The sequence below is a fragment of the Strix aluco genome, chromosome 3, assembly GCF_031877795.1.
Source record: "Strix aluco isolate bStrAlu1 chromosome 3, bStrAlu1.hap1, whole genome shotgun sequence".
Classification (NCBI taxonomy): Eukaryota; Metazoa; Chordata; class Aves; order Strigiformes; family Strigidae; genus Strix; species Strix aluco.
This window is the reverse complement of record NC_133933.1, coordinates 63271901-63290609: the sequence shown is the minus strand read 5'-3', so window position 1 is coordinate 63290609 and position 18709 is coordinate 63271901. Positions and strand designations below refer to the sequence as shown.

Here is an 18709-nt window from a genome sequence, read left to right as displayed (position 1 = left end):
AGATTGCAGTCAGCTTATTTCAATGATCCTTTCCCTCTAAAAAAAATACACAAATCTCAAGATGTGTCATGATTGTTTAGAATATGAGCACTGGAGGTCATGCATGTTGAAGTATGTACTTCATGAAATACAGGCTGTGTTTTTACAATTGCTCATCCAGTAAGGATATTCTATGTTCTTCCAAGGTCAGATATTTTTAACACCCCTATGTATAGAGCCCTGTGTGTTACAACATTATATTAGGTCACAAAAATAGGATCAAAAGTTAAGATGTGAAAATTGAGGCTGCCGATGTTAACTCAGATGTGGTCTTCTTTCCCTGCCACCTCCCATGTTCTCATGTCCTAGTCATGCTATCTTTCCCGTGTGAGGCTCTTGGACTTACTCCCACAGCAGACCTAGAGGCTTCACTCTCCTCTCCTCTGAATTTCCATCTCTACAGCTCCCAGTCTCTGCTCTCTCTGCGGTCCCCATTCCCGGGGACGTTGGCCCTGTGCTCCTCCTGCCCTCACACAGTGCCACCCCTCCTTCTCTGTGTCCAGCCTTCACTGCCTTACCCTAGCACCAGCATCACCTCCAGCACTTATCTCCTGCTCACTCCTGCCCTACCACGGCACAGCTACAGCCTCCCCATGGCTCCTCATCAAGGTCTTGGTTTCTTCCTCCTACTTCTGCCCCTTCCTCCAGCCAGTCATCCTCTCTTCTCGCCCCCCACAACGGGTTTCGCCCAGGTCTTACGCCTCACCTCTGCTTTCAGAGCAGCCTGATTTCTTCGTTGCCAGGCACAGCCCTTTGCTGCTAGCACAGGCAAGAGCACGATGCTGAAAGGCTCTCTGAGGAATTTAGCTACATTCCTGGACCAAGCAGGCGGCGTTACGAACTCCGATCTGCCAGGTGTGGGTAACATGGGCAATGGTAAGTGACCTACCCTGCACACCAAGTGCAGCAGCAGTTCATTTTTAAGTTTCTGCTAAAAACGATGTGACTGCAAGGTCTGTTTATAAAGAAGAGGTTATGGTGTGGGTTTTTTAATATGTCTAAAACCATTTTTCTTTAAACCCATTTTTTAAAAAAACTGAGCTGTTTTTGTGAAATCTTCAACATTTTTAAAAACTATCCGTAAGCAACTCAAAGCAGGATCTTACAGTAGGAAATGTCAGACACCCTGAATATTAATTAGTGCTATTGCGCCTGCCCATAATAATTTCCAAATTAAATTTAGATTCTGTGGTATATCTTCACCTAAACAGATTTCCATAACCACCAACCAGTAACTCCTCTTTTAATTTAGGAGTGCTGTGTTAGATGAATTTGTTCCCAGACTCAGACTGTGAGGCTAGCATCCCAAGAGACACTCCCACCTCTTCCTGGGGATAAACAAGCCAGCCCTGGGAACATGAAACAAACAGCAAGAAACACTATTTAGCTTTTATAAATTTTAATAAACTAAAACACAGGATTGAAAGCTTGACATTTTTTTATTTACTATTACCCTGAAGTGAAAGTAGGGCAGAGTATTTTTTGCATATACATTAAATATATAAATATACCATTAAATATACCATATACCACTCAATACACTTCCTATCTACCCATCCTTTTTGGTTTGCTTAGATTTTTAAGCAGTCTGGCATTAGGCAAAAATCCACCTTTTTTCTTTTTTATCTACAAGAGGAATATATCTACAGTAGGCTTCATAATCCTAGCAGCTATTTTTCATGTTCATTCTTCACTTTGTGAATTGGATACTTAGAAGTAAGTTGTGTCACTGACATCACCATTTTGATCACCACATGTGAGAAGTTACTGTTCTACTCGGAAACTTGTTCTGGAGTCTGTCCTCAGAACAGCATGTTGCTTTTTACTCTTTCCCTTCCCCCATTCTTATATTATTATAAACACTAATCTCTATACTTATACATACTTCAGCTAAGTAAGTAATTTTTGACATTCCTAAATACTTAAGTTTAAAAAGGATATTTGTAATTAGAAGAGCCATCTTAGCTTATTTTAGCATTGCATCATTAATACTTATTTCTAATGTACTGCTGTGTTACACAAATATGCATGTAAGGTATGTATTGCTGGGTAGGAGAGGATAAAGGGGGACATGAGGGTACATTAAATAAGCATCCTGGAGGGAGTGGAAGACAATAGATTACCAAGAAATTGAATATATATTATTGAGAATTGGTTAGTATCAGTCTTCGAAATCCAGGAATTGGTCTGCTCTATCATATAAATGGGAAATGAGGGGGCTGCAGATGATAATCACTCCTCTGACCTTCACCTTCCTGGGTTAAGCAGTCAGAAAGGAAAATTATGTAAATACCATTACGAAGAATGCAACAAATCTGAAGATCCCAAACTACTCCAGAGTACACTGGGTCTCCAGTGACCCATACTAGGATTCTTCTTCCTGAAATGGACTATCTCCTCCCATCTTTTGCAGGCTCAAAAACCCAGAGAAGAGAAAGCTGCCATCTCAACATCTATACTTGAGCTATGTTTTTCTCTCTTCATCACCCCAGCTATCAGTCCTTATTCACTCCACATGGTGGAAGAGTGTCTCATCTCTTTGAACTTATCTCCACTAATTTCAAAAGAGATGGGGCCAGCGGAAAAAAAGAGGAGAGGGAGGGAAGAAAAGAGAGAAAGAAAGAGAGAGGACACATCAAGGTGAGTTAGATTTCCACATCATTTATTCTACAAGAAAGCACATGCTTTAATCTACCCCGAGCCAGACACAGGCATTGTTAGGGTTGCATTTTGTCTACAAAGCTAAAGAAGTAGCGAGTGTAGTATTATGCTGCTGTGTCAGTCTAGTTTGACCAGTTTCACAAGTTTGCTAGAAAAGGAAGTGTGACATTTTCATTTAGAAGAACACGAGCGAAGCTTAAAAACATGGCTAGGCATGTTGGAGTAAATGGGACGGTGTGTTTCTGAACAAGAGAGAACCTTGTTTTAAAATCAACTGAACGTTTTAACAACTGATGACAGATTTGCCTGAACTTAAAATCTGAATGCATAAAATCTTCACTGAAGATAATGGGGGACAAAGAAGAGATTTTAAGAGGAAAAGAAAGGTTCTATGTTACCAGTCCAGTTCTTTGATAGCCACAGCTCATAGGTGCACTCTCACAGCAGGTATAGATATACCCTGTCACTCAGGAACGGATGCCCTGCACCAGTACTTGTCTGGTGTACCAGTGTGGTCCTCCCACACACTTATTCTCCTGCATGTGTAACCCGGAGCATGCTCCACACCAGTTTTTAATCTGACTGCACTATCCCAAGGACAGGAGTTTCAAAAGGACTTTCAGGTGGGAGAGGGAAGGAAGGGGAAGAAGAATGCAAACCGTGACTGTTCATGTGGGCTGCATGTTGTAAGGAGCATCAGTTACCAATAAGCAGTATGTTTTCAAACCCTTGTTTGCATTCATGAATGGCAAATGCAGAGGAGTCCGGGCATAAGCCCCATTCACACTCACACACCTGGTAGCGGTCCCAGAATCTTTTAGGTAAGGAACTGCTGCAGGACCTTCTTCCCAGAGTGCCCTGTGCACCTGGGGCGGCACCTGAGCTCCCTGAGGTTTTGGACGGAGTTCCAGGTGGGTACTTCGAGGGCATCAGGAATGGTGGTATTCCTCAGCGAGGCCAGAGCAGTAGCTTGAGCACACTCTGATGACAGAAGGGAACTCCACCCCGACAGTCTTATAAGAGACTTTAATGCATCTAATTATCCAGTTGAACAGTCTCTGCACAGATATGGTGATGCTCTTTGTCCTTTCATTATTTGCTACAAATATCCTTAGGGACTGATCTGCTTCATCACTGCAGGAAGAACGAACCTTTTGACATTGAGGATGTGAAGAGGGGCCTTGGCACTGGAAGCAAGTGGTTTGGCTAAAATCATGCAAGTTGACAGCTAGGTTTAAGAGGAATTTAAAAACCATCTTGCAGAGAAACTCCAAATGGGGTACAGGAGGACCCTGTCCAGCCAGAGCACTGTCTGGGAAGAATCAGCAATAAGGGCCTGGATTTCTTCCTCCTTGCCAGGAAAGGCAATTGCAACAGGAACATCACCTTCACAAAAAAGAAACAGATTCTTGTGGATTGAAGGTCAGGCCAAAGAGAACTGAAAGAGTATCTGGAGGTGGGTTTATCCATCACCACACAAAGATGATAATTTTTAAAATAAACTAGAAATGCCCATCCCTTTCACGTGATCCTGTTGTCAGAGGCAGAAATAAGAAAATTCTGCTCCCTCAGCCCTGTGTGCTCACAGTCAAAATGTGTTCCCTCGTTAAAAATTAAGTATCTGTCACAACATATCTCAGCCAGACAGAGAGGAAGGGTTTCCAGTGTTAGGACTGTTCAACCCTGAAGAACAGACTGCCTTGCTGGGATGTGAACCAGTTGTCCATAAACTGAGATTTCTCTGCACACCAAGGGTACCAACCATTCCTCACAAATCAGAAAACCGTCTGAACTCAGGATTTTAGGTTTCGCATCCATTTATGAAACTGCATGGTTTAGAAGGGGCTGCACAGAACCATATTGATTGAACAAAAAAGTCAGGACGCCAAGACAAACAACACATGGTCTAAAACCTATGCTGCTGCACAAAGACATTTGAGCCACTGAATCCAGATTCTCTCCAATGATCTAAAAGCTTGGATGGAGCTAACCTGTCGCTTTTTGGCATTCATCTTTATATCTCCAGCTCTTAAGGCATAAAATACTGCTACAGAAAGGCTGTAAGATTCTTTGATCGAGCAGTTGTTCAGACAAAGTGAAGAAGATAGTGAATTCCCCTGAGGTAGGAACAGCCTTGTTAAGGTGCTCACTGTAGTAGACAAGGAGACAATTTGAAATTAGAAATGGTCTTGCCCACCCTAAGACAAAGAAAGCACCTGTGGGATGTTCTTATAGCTGTATGAAACCAAAAACCTCGAGATCAAAAGACACGAACCAGTCTTTTACCTCAAAAGCCCAGAATCGGAGCACCCAGGGTCACTATAATGAACTCGAACTTGCAAATTATGGTGCTTAGTTTTTCTAAATATGGAACAAATTTAAAGCTGCTACTTCTCTTCAGTTCCATGAAATACCTGGTTTAGGTATCTCATACCCTTCGTAATGTATGAAAATTATCTGTAGGGCAACCTAGCATCAGTAAGGTATTTACTATTTATGAGAAGTAACTCTAATGAAATCAAATAGGAGTGAAAAAAAAGTTTTGGGGAGACAACATGTACAGAGTAACTTCGGATAACGGTGTGCTGGACCCATGAGACTGACATTGCATGTGCTCCTCGAAAAACTCCGTCTCCAGTGATAAAATCAGTGTGCACTTAGTACACAGTATCACTGCAGGGTAAGAGAGAAAATTACATATAAAAATGTATTTATTCACATTTAATCCACATCACTTCCCAAGGTATAATAAATTTTAACAGTTTGGAAATCAGATGTTATAGATAACAACATAATAATCAAGGACAGCAAAAAGGATGTCTGAAGTTGACCAGTTCTGAAATTACTGGGTGTTGTGTTACAAATGGTTTCCAAAACTATTACTGTACAGAGAGCTACTCCTAATCTGCAGAAAAATTACACCACTATATTTTAGGTACATCATTAGTTACAGATGAAGCATACCTATGAAAAAAGAGAGTTACAGTAAAATAAACTACCTAAATTAAAACGATCAGAAGATAAACATGACAGGAAAGACAGCTAAATAAGAGAAAGGGCAATCTGGCATAAGCAGAAGTGGGTAAAAACTCCCCGTAATAGCTGTGCTTAAACAGAAAGTGAGAAAAAGTTCCTAAGTAATGGCGTGACCTTCCCGTCAGGGAACTGAATGCAAGGAGGTCTCTGTTAGGAGCGAGATAACGCAATGAGCTATGCACAGAACCAAGTAACAGATCTTATACGATCTTCTGTGATTATAGCTTAAAGGTTCCTCATCTGTCCCACGTGCAGAGCTATTTCATCATCAAGGAGTGTGCCTGTGTGTGTTGCTGACCTTGTTGTAATGTTTATTTCAGAGTGAATGTACAAGCATTAGCAAATTAACTGCGTTTCCTTGGTTTCTTTTTCCTTTCCTCTCTTCTTTTTCCCTTTTCGTTAGGGGTGGAAGGGGAGGTGAAAGGGTGAGAAGGCGGCAGAGAAAAAGGCATGGGGAAAGACAACCTAAGGAGATATTTTAAGCAAACCTAGAAGCATACAACCTGAATTCCAAATATTATTTGTAGAACAGAAGATGGCTGTCTATACTTCTACAGACAATATTTTTTAGGTAGTATAAAAATGATACATACAACTTTTGTCTGTCTGTCCTTCCTCAAAGGCATGCTGCAGACACAAATGGATCCTCCTAAAAAGTTGTGAATGGTGAAAAAGATCTGTGTTTCAGCCTCAGGCTAAAAACTGAATCTATTTCTACTGTATCAGTTTCCTTTCAAATATCAACAAACAACACAAGTCCTGGGTGACTTCTTTGCAAGACTTACTGTTTCTGCTTCTGTTCATCCATTTATGTTGTCTATTATATTTCAGGTTAAACACATTTTGTTAATTATGCAGCAGGACAGGATACGTTTTCCATTCACATGCTTTTAATTAAAAAACAAACAAACAACAGCAATAGGTAGGTTTTTCTAGTCATTTAAGCCTCTAAGCTCAGGTCAAAGCCTGCCCATCAAATTATGCAATTATGTTTTATTTCCCTGCACCTACCTCTTCATTGCAAAAGAAAAGCTGATGATAAAGACTTTTTTTCATATACTGCTGAGGAAGGAATGACTGTAAGGCCAGAAAAAGCGTGCCGCAGTGGCACAGAAGTGCACTAAACACGAATGCTCATCTGTAGCACGTCCCAGAGTTTAACTGTAAAAATGACCTATACAAACATGGGAGCATCAAAATACCACTATAAAATATGTGACAAATGCTACCTTCTGCCTTGATGCAAACTGGAAACACGTGGTCATTTTCTTGTGGAAATAAGTCTTCATCACACTATATTTGGTGGGAATCCTGGGGCAGGCAGCGCTCAAACATGAGCACTGCCAGGCCATGCAGCCAGCTTATGGCAGGTCACAAAACAACTCAATAAAAGCTGAGATGCAAGCGCTGGTGGCAGCCCAACTGGGAGAGGTTTTGCAGAAACATCTGTGAAGCCAGACACCGTGAAGAAGAATTATCCAATATTAGAAAGCAATCGTACAGAAGTCCTTAACAAGAGACACGCAATTTATTCTTCCACAACATGGGACACAAAATTACCTGACGATTTCATCACCTAACACCTCATCTCCCATCGCTCCTCCATCAGCAAGAAGTGAGCACGAGCCTGCTTCACCACGTTTTTCCATGTCCTCACCTCCATTTTCACCCTTCACTTTTTCTAAACAAACTTCTGCTGCTGGATCTCAGCTCAAACCCTCCACAAGAAGCCCTTCGGGCTTTATCAAAGTCCAAAACATTCCCATTCTCCCTCATCCACCCCAGCAGCCTTCCTCACAAACCCTTCTCCTCCCACGGCTTCCCACTGTCCATACCCTCCCAGTGCTAACCCCACCTCCAGTAACTTCTTTGTGTGCTCCTGGGGGAGCCGGTTCTACTCTTCTGTCACCTCTCAAAGAGAGGTCTACAAGTCTTGGACACAGCATTTCACACCAAAGACTGATGCCTTGGGGAGGGGAATACCACTGAGTCAGGAAGACAACTGAAGTAAGGGGAAAGTAGCCAGTATTTTTAGAGAAACACATAACTGTCAAGCTGTATTTGTATAAATCCTGCACTTTTCATAACAGACTCTCCACAGAACACGGCATTTCACAGAGCACTTGAAATTTAATCCTTGGCATTGATATCTAAGGAAAAGCCCCTGTCAGAGCTCCTGTTCCCATTCCAGTCTCACCTTAAGGACAGAAGATAATGACAAATAAGGCCCATGGACAAGCCCCATGGGAAAGACCTCATTCACACGTACGAAAAGATGTACGGGGAGCCATCAAATCACTAAAAAGGAAGAGGGTAACGCATATTTTTAGGGTGCTACTTTCAGATGTTTTTAAACCTCTTTATTACTTAAATAGTGTCTTTCAACATCTGAAGAGTTTATTCATACAAATTCTATTTAAGTGCTAGGTTTGACTTTCAGTAAATTTCAGTAAATTCTAAATTATTTGATTCATCCAGAAAAAAAAATTATCACCAGATTTTACCATGCATCCATTTACATATCCCCCAAAAATATTACTGCTTTAAATTCCTAAATCCTGATATTGAAATGTTTAACCAAAACACAAAATACTTTTACTGACTAAATGTAAGAACTTATGTCTCAGTATGAACTATGGTACTGCTTCCATAGTGTTATAATAATTAGAGTTAACATAATGAAAACCTAGTAAAAAGACTATAAATTCACCATATGAGCACATATGGATGTGAAAAAGGAAATCAAACGAGTTCTCCAGACTAAAATTAGATTCAAAACAGAACAGCGTCCTACAGAAATAGCACAGGCCTAAAAAGTCTATATAAATTTACTATGCCAAATCCAATTTTATCTAACATTCAGTTTCATCTATCCATGTTTCCACTGTGTATTTAAGGTATTGAGAGTTTAACTGTTCATGTAAGTCCGGACTGCAGTGTAGCTACTTTAGATAGATTCGCATGTTTGAAGCAAATCAGAGCTGGGTTCAGCGCAGAGCTGTAAAACCATGAAACCCAGTCCACTGAGTTGTGAACGTGATTTTCCAAACCAAGCTTCTGCTTTGAGATTTTGCATTGCTTGCTTTATGTGTTCTGTACAACTGAGTCTTTCTGAGGATTTTAACACAATGATTCATTTAGAGTATACCTTCTGAAGAGTGGTCTCATCATAAAAAAGAACAAAATCTGTTTATTCTCTGTTACTGTATATGTATTCATCTAAATATGCTTTTAAAGCAATTCATCTGTGAAGATGAGCCACCTCTCAGTTCAAATATAGTTTTGAATATGATACTGCTTTTCTTGTAGCCTCTGCAACTTGCTGCCACAAAACTTTGCTGTAAAAAGCTTGTGACAGAGCTCTGAGCAGTTTTTGTTTTGTTTTGTTTATGCTGCATCCTCCATGTCAGTTCATATTGCTGTGTCCTGCATCTTCTAACATGTCATACGCACTGAAGGTCATGTCAACCATCAACTGGGGAATCAAATCAAGCAGTAGCAGTGTGTCCATTTTGCTTCTGGACTGCCCCAAAGGTGTTTGCTGCAACAGATGCCAATCATTAGATCGGGACTCTGTTAAACTCTCAGGCACTTCTTTTGTGGGATAAAACCAATTTCGTCTGAGCCGTTTAATTACCTTGTGACTTCTGGGATTTAGCTTTTTTTTTTTTTTTTTTTTTTTTAAGAGAAGTAGTCAAATAAATAGAAAAGCCACACATCTATTGACGCTGTTGCAAGAGACATGCGGTAGGTGAGGATGTGCTGCTTCTACTGACTGGGGAACCACGACAGAAGAAAAGCCAGTTAATCACTCCTGCCTACATCTTTCATTTTACTGTTCAGATGTGTGGCCATCCCATGTTTCACAAGCATCCCAAATTATTCAGGTCCTCTTTAATACAAGAAAGAACTACTATTTCTAACAGACGATTAAAGATTCACATCCCTCACCTACAAGGTCTTACTTGCCAGCCCATTTTACAGCATTTCAGCTCTTAACGCTGCTCTGCCACGCAATCCGCTCCCCCATCATCTTTTTATTCCTGTTCTCTCTCTGAACTTCTTAATCTTCTGCTGCATCTCCTGTTCTCAGCAGTCCTCCTCTCAGACCTTCCAGGCTCAATGACAGATTTTGTGCACAAAAGGCTGTAAGTTTTTAGGGCAGGAATTATCTCACTACTTTTGTTAGTTAACAAGCTATGTAGCCTTGATAGGGGAGGGAAGTGCAACCTACTACATGGTTTTAAATAACCACTATACTCATAAATTATTTGTAACAGCAATAATACGCCTACACCAAAAAGCAGTAGGAAAGATCACATACAGCCGTGGTCTCTCACAGTCGTCGGTGCCATCTGGAGCTCCGAGCGGCTAACTCTGCTCGGCGCTCTGTGTGTGCTGAGTCGCACCATACACACAGGAAAATATTTCAGGACTTCACAATTCCTTCCCAAGTAACACATTAACAATGATCTTCCACCCACAGCTAGCACTGCGAACACACTGTTGTTGACGAAGGCACAACAGGTCAGTTGGGAGGAGAGCAACCGGCTTTGTCCCCAGCACAATGCCCTAGAGCCGCCACACATGCCCCTGGCTCAAGTTGCGTGTGCCCTATCATTATACTTGCTGGCAGGTCCAGTGGGACCGCTCGGGGGCTACGGCAACCCTCCAAGGTCCACAGGCCTCCGGGAAGGGACAGGCCACCTTCTGATCCACAGCCGGGATGAATGGATTAGCAGCAAGCCGAGCCAGCTGCCGCAAGCTTTATCAGCACACAGCCCTGACAGATGGGAGCCCATCGGAGAAGCCTCCTGCTACAGCCCGTGTGGCCCTCGCACCGGCCTTCTGCTCACCCCGCACCCGCCGACACGAAAGCGGATACAAAGTACGCGAAAGGGGCAAACACACATTTAAAAATACACGCACCCGGTTTGGAACGCTGGTTAGGTGAAGCAACACCAAGCAAGCCGCCCTAGAAGAGCAAGCTGGTTTACTGCAGTGAAGCTACTTGTGGCAAAATGCTTAATTTTTGTTTGAATTTGCAGTCGGTAGGATTTCTAACAGATGACACTTGTTTTCACCAGAACTGAATTATCTGCTGGCGGTAAAACCGCATACACCAGGACTATAGTAAGAGACAAACAAAAGACAGAAGAGACTATAAACTGTAGAGATGGATTCAAACTAATTTAGTTTTTCCTGGGCTATCTATATATATATAAAAGTCATAGATATTGAAAAAAAGGTATACCCCAACTCAATCCAGTGGAAACTGGAGCTTCCATGTTTCAGACAATGCAGATAACGTCAATTCGAATTTTAAGTCATGAAGCACGCACCTACTCCCGAATTATTTGGCATTTTATCTGAGGCAAAAGGCTGGTTGCAACAAGACCGAAAATGTTGACAATTTTTATTGTTGCAATTTTTATTCATGAAAATTAAAAATCCTTTAAAATCACAGAAATAGAAAATTGTCTAGAAAAGGAAAATACCTAATGACTGCCAGAAAAAAACCTCACTTTACTATTGAATATGCCACACTGAAGTATGTGCTACACTTACGCACAGCAGTATAAAAAAAGCAAATCACATTGCTTCTATTTAAGAAAGAAAGTCTCTTAACAGATTGTTATATAGCCAGATAAAAGCCCAGCGGAGTCAATGGCTGCCTTTGCATTCATTGCAAGGGGCTTTGTACCAGACACTACATATCAATATACATAGTTTCTCTCATATTACATCTCATGAGTCTACAATTCACTACTCTTTCTGTGAGCACAAACGTGAACAATATTTAGAAAGAAATGCTACAATTTGTCAGCCTGGTATGTAAAAGCCTCAATTTTCCCCCTCTCGCTTCTTGAAAAGGGTGTCACATAAAAGTATATTCCACCTAGGTCTAAAGCTGTTTCACTGTAGGAGAAAAATTTTGCAACTCAAAAAAGCTGTCTATCTCTGAGCAAATGAAGTACCTAGAATTTTATTTACACAAGTTACAATTGTGCACTGTAAGGAGTATCAACTTTAATTTATCTTTTCATAGGTAAATTCCTATTAGAACTCAACATCAACCTTATAACAACCAAGAAATCTTCACATCAGCACTCTTGGTTTCTATCAGTGATCCCCAAAATAAAGTCTCAAACCAGGTAATGTAGCTTCAAACTAATTTCACAACTTCCTTAACTTGAAAAGATACTTAGTGCATAAAAGTCAAAATACATTAGAAAAAAAGAAAGCTAGTAACAAGTACTCCAACAAAACTTGTTTGAACTTTCATTGAATCAAGATGTCTAGAATAGTTTATACATTATTCATCCAGCTCAAAACTGGCTACTTTATTTACATTTAAACACAGTGATTTTTTTACTCTAATGCTGAGGACAGCTTTCTTATGATGTATTTTCCAAAAATTAAATTAAATAACTGTCTTCAATGTATGGAAAACAAGACTACAAATCTATTCGGGCAGTGTCCAGCTCGATAGGCAAAAGTGGCCAGTACCTATTTCTAAAGACAAACTGACATTACTTCAGCAAATTACATCAAAATGTATGCAAAAACTTACTATCTCCTGAAAAATAAAACTTATTTCTCATTAAGGATTTCCAGTAAGCAGAAAATCAAGATAATGGAGTAAAGAATTTATTGTAGCTTTCAGTCTTAGACCAAAAGCAGCAAAATTCTTTATCATATGTTCAAAATCAGAAGCAACACTTAAATAAATAAAAACACAGGCATCTAAAGCGTAAGTAAACAGCTTTTGAAATTACTGTATTTATAAAAGAAATAGTCTTTCAAAATTTGTTTTCAACAGACAAAAGTGTTCAGCACAAGAACAACCAACCAGACAAAAAAATCAAATGGTAGTATTCTCCCTAAACTTCACATTATTCCATTGCTGCAACATGGACACTTCTGTATCAGGAAATACAAAGATACGGGTGCTCTCAAGACACTTTTGTTCTTCATTATTCAGCAAGGGAATTTGTTTTAAAGACTTAATTACTTAAAAAACCCTCTAGACTAGATAAAGACCTGTTAAAGAAGGTAAACAGCGATTAGGATTCCACACTTACACTTGCGGACTGCATCAGTTAAGCCTGAAACCTGTGGTTTATAAACATATTTATGAATTCTATGTGTCATTTATAAATGTAGTTTCTGATATGTGACTGAACTCAACGCCCATGTCTAAGAGATTTCTGAAGAAATGTGTCATCTGTAGATCTCAGTCATTCACTTTTTAAATTCTGCAACATAGAGAATATTGAAGGAATTTATGAATGCTGCCAAGGAAATCACTTCAAAAGGAAGGGTTTGGGGTTTTTATTTTGCATTTGGGAGGGAAGAAGGGGTATTAAGTGCAGGAGGCATCTGTACATCCACATTTCATGCCATGTAATGTTTGTTTATAGTACACTGACCTAGTTAAGTCTGAGGGCAGCACTAACAAATACAACCAACAAATTCAACAGAGGAGGAACACACACCTTCCATGCGGAAACAAGAACAGAGGAACAACAAAAAATACAGTAGCTCTCACCCACTGACACATCAAACATCCAAAGTTGACCAACACAGTTGCATCACTTAAAATGCTCGAAGTCCAGATGCACTCTAATTCCTACTTGTTACAGAAGCCTAATTAGTGTTGACAGACAATAGTTCACTGTGAAGGCTGCAGATAGTCTACTTCAAAGACAAATGTATAGAAAGAAAAGCAAAAACACAGAAGAGATGGGTTTGGGCAAATACTGGAGCAGCTATCCAAACAGAGCAGAGCAGGTGCAGGTAAGGCAACCAGTTTTAAGACTGAGCTCAATCTATCTATGAAGAGGCTTATCTGATCCAGCAGCTTACAGCGGTCCTTGGTTTCCATCACTCTTCTGTTACAACAGTTAGTTCAACTTGTCCAAACATGACGTCCTCATGCTTGAGCGTCTAAATGGATCAAAACAGGCTTTTTGTGTCATTTTAATAGACTAAGCTTGTGGAAGATCACAAGGAGAAAGTAAGAGAAATGACAGAGAATAAAATTTCTTCAGGCACCTCTAAAGCTGGTCTGTTGTGAGGCAGCTCTAAAGATGCTCTGTTTTGTGGCAACTTCATCAGATGTTCCATCACAACTAAAATGGCACAACAAATGAGCAGTGGCAGCACACTGACATTCTCTCTCTCACTGCAAGTTCACTGTGCCTTGTAACTACAGCTGTATACATGAATTCATACATATGATCACCAAAAAAACCCCAAAAACCCAACCCCCCCAAAACCCTGGGTAAAGAACAGTTGGTAAAAGATTGAATAAAAATGCAAATATAAAATCAGAAATTCAACCACAGTTGAGAATACTGATGGATAAAAGACAATGACTGGACAGAGAGAAAAGAAATTAGGTTGTGATTAGTTCTTCTGCTTGGCAAATTCTGGAACATTTCTTCCCACTGGACAGCACGAAGAGCGCCGTATCCAGGCGTCCTGAGGCAACAGAATGTGGTTGCTGATGTGAAGAAGCTTTATGTGCAGTCATTTTCTTTGCAGAGAACACTCTCCCATCTGATTAAGATACTGTGACAATCTCAAAGCTTGCTAAAACCAGGAGAAGTAAACATGGATTGCTTTCCAGAAAAACTAGAACACTCACTTGCGGGTGGGAGCAACCTTTTGCCAATGGTACACTAACGCATCTAAAATATAGCTGCCACTCTCATTAACAGCTGACTGGCATTAACGCAGTACAGGCAGGACTTGACGTTCAGAGCAGAAAGTACTTTTCTCTTTGCCTATTCCAAATACAATTAGAAGCCACCTAACGAAATTCCAGTGCTCAGCCCTGGAAAGCAAAGCACAGGCATGTGAATAAGTTGCTACACACCAGGAGTCATTTACCCTCCTCTGTTGAGGGCTACAGTGACAGCGTAAGGTTCCAGTGGTGACCGTATGTCCATGGACAGTAACTACAGATTCGGAAACCCATCACAAGCTCATGCCTTATGGCAAGGCGGTGTGCCAGCACACGGGAGCAAGGAGGACAGGGGTGCTGAAGAAGCCACTCTGCTCCAGCAGAACCCCTCAGCTGCCACGCGCTGCTCACTGCACCCACGCGACTGTAGCAGCAACAGATCTGTGGTCAAAAAGCCTGTTTTAAGGTTTGTTTATTTCAAACAAGTTATCGATGCAGAGAACAGATGGGGAGAAAAAAGAAATGGTTTAAAGGAATAAAATGAAAATAAAAAAAGGTGTGGGATAAGCCAAAAGTAATGCCAGCAATTACTTAATAAAAATGAAATATTTAAAGTATGATGAGAAGAAAAACTTTGAAAAAGCAAGGTGCACAAAAAAAGTATGGTTTTGGTTTGCAGTGCAGATGTTTAGGATTTACAATCAATATGGTTTGCTTTTTCATGCTATAAAATGCATATACAATTATGCCCAAGATGTGTGTAAATGTTTAAATATTAAAACAAAACAGATATTCTGGATGTTTGATGTTTGTTTTTGAAAAGAAAAAAACCCCTATTTTACAAGGATCCAAGCACTAAAGTGAAATTAACATAAAACAAACAAACCAGTGTGATAAAATAAAAAGCTCAAAAACAAGTTAACCAAGGTCGTTAATGTCAGTTAAATGGCAAAGATCCATGTTAGCCAATGTTTAAATATCAATTAAATGGGAGAAGACTGCCTTGCAATTACACTTCAAAGATTTATTTCTGCTTCTTTTAGGGTTTATATTGTCTCTAGCAAACATGCACGTGTTTCCTCACATTTCTTAAGTTTAAATTCCCTTATATAAATTGTCACAGCTACTCAGAAATTTCAGATTTCTTCATCCTTTTTTGCAATTTGTTTTTCTAAATATTTAGGAGAATGCTAGCACTGATCTGCTAGTCCTACCCTACCTCTTCCTATGGTAAATCTGTAACTAGTGAAATCATATGCTGAACTTCCCTATTTGAACAGGAGACAAAGCTCTTGTCCACCTCTTCACTCTAAAAATACCCCACAGCTTAGAATCTTGAAACACAAAAGGCACAACACGCATTAGCACAAATTCACAGTGTTTTGCTGACCATAAAAAAAAAGTCCCTGTATGGATGGAAATGGAAGTCTGAAAAAAACCCATATGTATTTGCTAAGAAGGTTTTTCATGCCCTGCCTCTGAGTGATACTGCCTGGATGGAATTTACGGAGAGCCACAGTCTAAAAATACAGAGGCTGGGAACAGCAAAGCAGCTACATGGATTACACTCAGCTCTTACAACCCTTCGTAGTTTCATAGGAAAGCCAACTGCTGGGGCACCCATCAACAGTATTGTTCATTTTCCTATCTTGGAAAAAACAACAATTTGAGGAGAACAGGTAAAATGTACCCACTACAGGAAAGTAAAATCAAATGATGGCCACTGTGCAATGCCCACATAAAATATTCACACAGGGAAATGTCAGCACTAACAAGTGCTCATAGAATATACACACAGTACAAGCAATGAAAATATCTCTGGGGTTTGTTTTATTTTGTTTTTTTTTTTAAATACAAATCCTCCCTTTTTTTCCAGCCTACAGGTGAAGTAGATGCAGCTGATAGGTATTTTATTTTAACAATATTAGGTGAGGCTCAGTAGCCTGTGTGCTACTGACACACAGCTATCTATTTAAATAACAAAAAGTCTGATTTTTCCTAACGCTCAAAAGAAGATGAAAAAGGAGGCTTTGGGGGTGTTACGGTTTTTTGTTTGGTTCCCCGCTGCCCCCTTACTTCAGCATCCTAGATAAATTTGCCTTATGGGCCCCCACATAGGAATGGGTCAGAGCTCTTCACTGGGATTAAGGCACAGCATGGGAAGACTGTCTTTGGATTGAAACAAAACAGTACCTACTATACCTTTCTTTCAAGAGGTCAACAGAGAGAAAGTGATTCTACTAGCAGTCCTGACCTTTTCACCTTTCTATATTTGTAAACAAGTTCAACAGCCAAGTTACTTAAACTGCCAATGGAAATACGGGTCTTGCTTACAACTGTGTAAGCAGTCCCCTTTCCCTTTCCTGTTGGTCCTTGGGATGTGAGTTTTTAGGAGGGGTTTGGCTCTTCCAAACACACTATCATCTAAACAGGTACATTTTAAAAGAGGTGATTACCTAATTTGATGTTATTGATTCTTTTCCTGGAACAGGAAAGTTCAAATTTGTCCAATAAAGAGAAGCAACCCAATTCAGGAAAGATGTTCTTAGACCCTTGTTTGGTTTACTTGCACAGACACACTACTATCCTGCTGAGCAAGACAGGATGTTCATACAATCCCTGCTTCAAGGTGAGGAAGATCCTTTGAGCAGCACTGAGCTTGCAAATGTCAAGACAGAGCTTCCTGATAATGGAATTCTTCAGCTCAAATTGGCTATTCAGCCCCCCAAACTGACATCTGTGGTCAGCTAAATGTAACCATATGCACCAGAAATGTATCTTTCAAGGTACAATTTCTCTCAGTCTACTGGCAAGAGCAGCATTTTACATAAAAGCATATTCCTCTCTCAAGAACTGTATCATGACCATTGTAAAGAAGTCAGTTACTCAAGTCAGTCACTATTCCGCCGTCCTCATGATAACACAGAGACAAAGTCACCAAGTCTTTAGAGGAATCACCAGCTCGGAAAGCTGAGGAAGAAGGGAGCAGAAAAGCAGGTCTGTGTTTCAATGAACAGTCGTAATGCCCGTCCAGAAGAGAATTACTAATATTAGTAATAAGTGAGCTCTCCATGAACAGATACACAAGAACTTTCTTGTGAATCTACCACCAGGCCCAGACAACAGAGGCTCCTAATTCTCTTGACCATCAAAGCAATCTGCTCAGGATCCCATCCTCTAGGTAACACATACTAGAAACCATCTGATGTAGGTCTGGCAGCACAATTATCCAGCATTTGTGTCAACACCTTGAAGATAAGGTGAAGATACAGAGCAGGGTAGGGTAGAAATCAGGCAGACCCACCAACAATGCAGGATTGTCAGAAGACAATCAGAAGACATTAAAAAGACATGTAGACAGAGATGTGCTTTTCCAGGATGGATCTTCCCTGAAAACATATAATAGCCTAGCTTTATTGCTTATGCAAGACACTTCAGGAATGAGCTTAATAATTTCAAGCTTTCCTGAAAAAGACCATTTTGCTGGATTTTTGAAACAATATTACCAGCCTTAGCAGAGATCAAAGAGAGTAAGTATCTATAGTCCAGAGATACGAATAGTCGCCTCCCAGCTCCCACTAAGGATGAGGGAGAAGACAGACACACAGCAGAACTCAAAAGTGCAAACAGTCCCCTTTCCAGAAAGAAACGGCAGTGTCTCTTCAAAATATAGAAAATGCATTTTGTGCAATGCTAACTGTACCCAGACTTTCAGAAATGTGGGAGTATGTAAATCAAACGCACAAAAAAAATCTTGATTAGGTGCGTCCTGTCTGGAAATAGGAACATGAAAATGAAAAGCTCTGACAATTACCAGCCTGCTCTCAGGGTGAGAAAGAGGAAGGAGTTACCAGTCACCCAGTGTTCACAGCAACCAGTACTCATCAAGTACTCTATGAATACATGAAAGCATCGGTACTGGATATTAAGTAAGCCAATATAACTTTAAAATGCTTGGAAATTAAAACATACAGGTTTTTGATGCAGACATTAAACCAGAACTAGCAAATTCCTCCATCTCATTCTGCAATTTATATAGAAAGCCTTGCTCTTCTCCCTCCACCATCTGTCTAAAATTTAAATAAAATACTCAAGAGCCCTGGACAGTCTAGAGATGTTCTTAGGTTCTAGTGAAAAAGGTTTAAGCAGTAAATGAAATCAAATTAAGAAAAAAAAAATTTCCAATAGCATTATATTTTTTTACACAGTCATTCCTTGTTGTGCCTTTTATACAAGTAACTTCCTTTCCATAGATTTGGTCAGTATTATCTTTGAATGGTT

At 40.1% G+C, this 18709-nt stretch overlaps 1 protein-coding gene across 7 annotated transcripts in view; it reads right to left on the bottom strand.

Annotated features, from left to right (window-relative positions):
* ARID1B (AT-rich interaction domain 1B) overlaps positions 1–18709 on the bottom strand; it is a 334093-nt gene that overhangs the window by 179873 nt on the left and 135511 nt on the right. The window contains exon 5 of one of the 7 annotated variants that reach the window (XM_074818835.1): positions 6347–6385. The exons of the other annotated variants lie outside the window; for them this stretch is intronic. Within the exon in view, the coding sequence (XP_074674936.1) occupies positions 6353–6385 (33 nt within the window). The 3' untranslated portion in view covers positions 6347–6352. Of the gene's footprint in view, positions 1–6346; positions 6386–18709 lie in introns of those variants that run through there. 7 annotated transcript variants of the gene reach the window in all.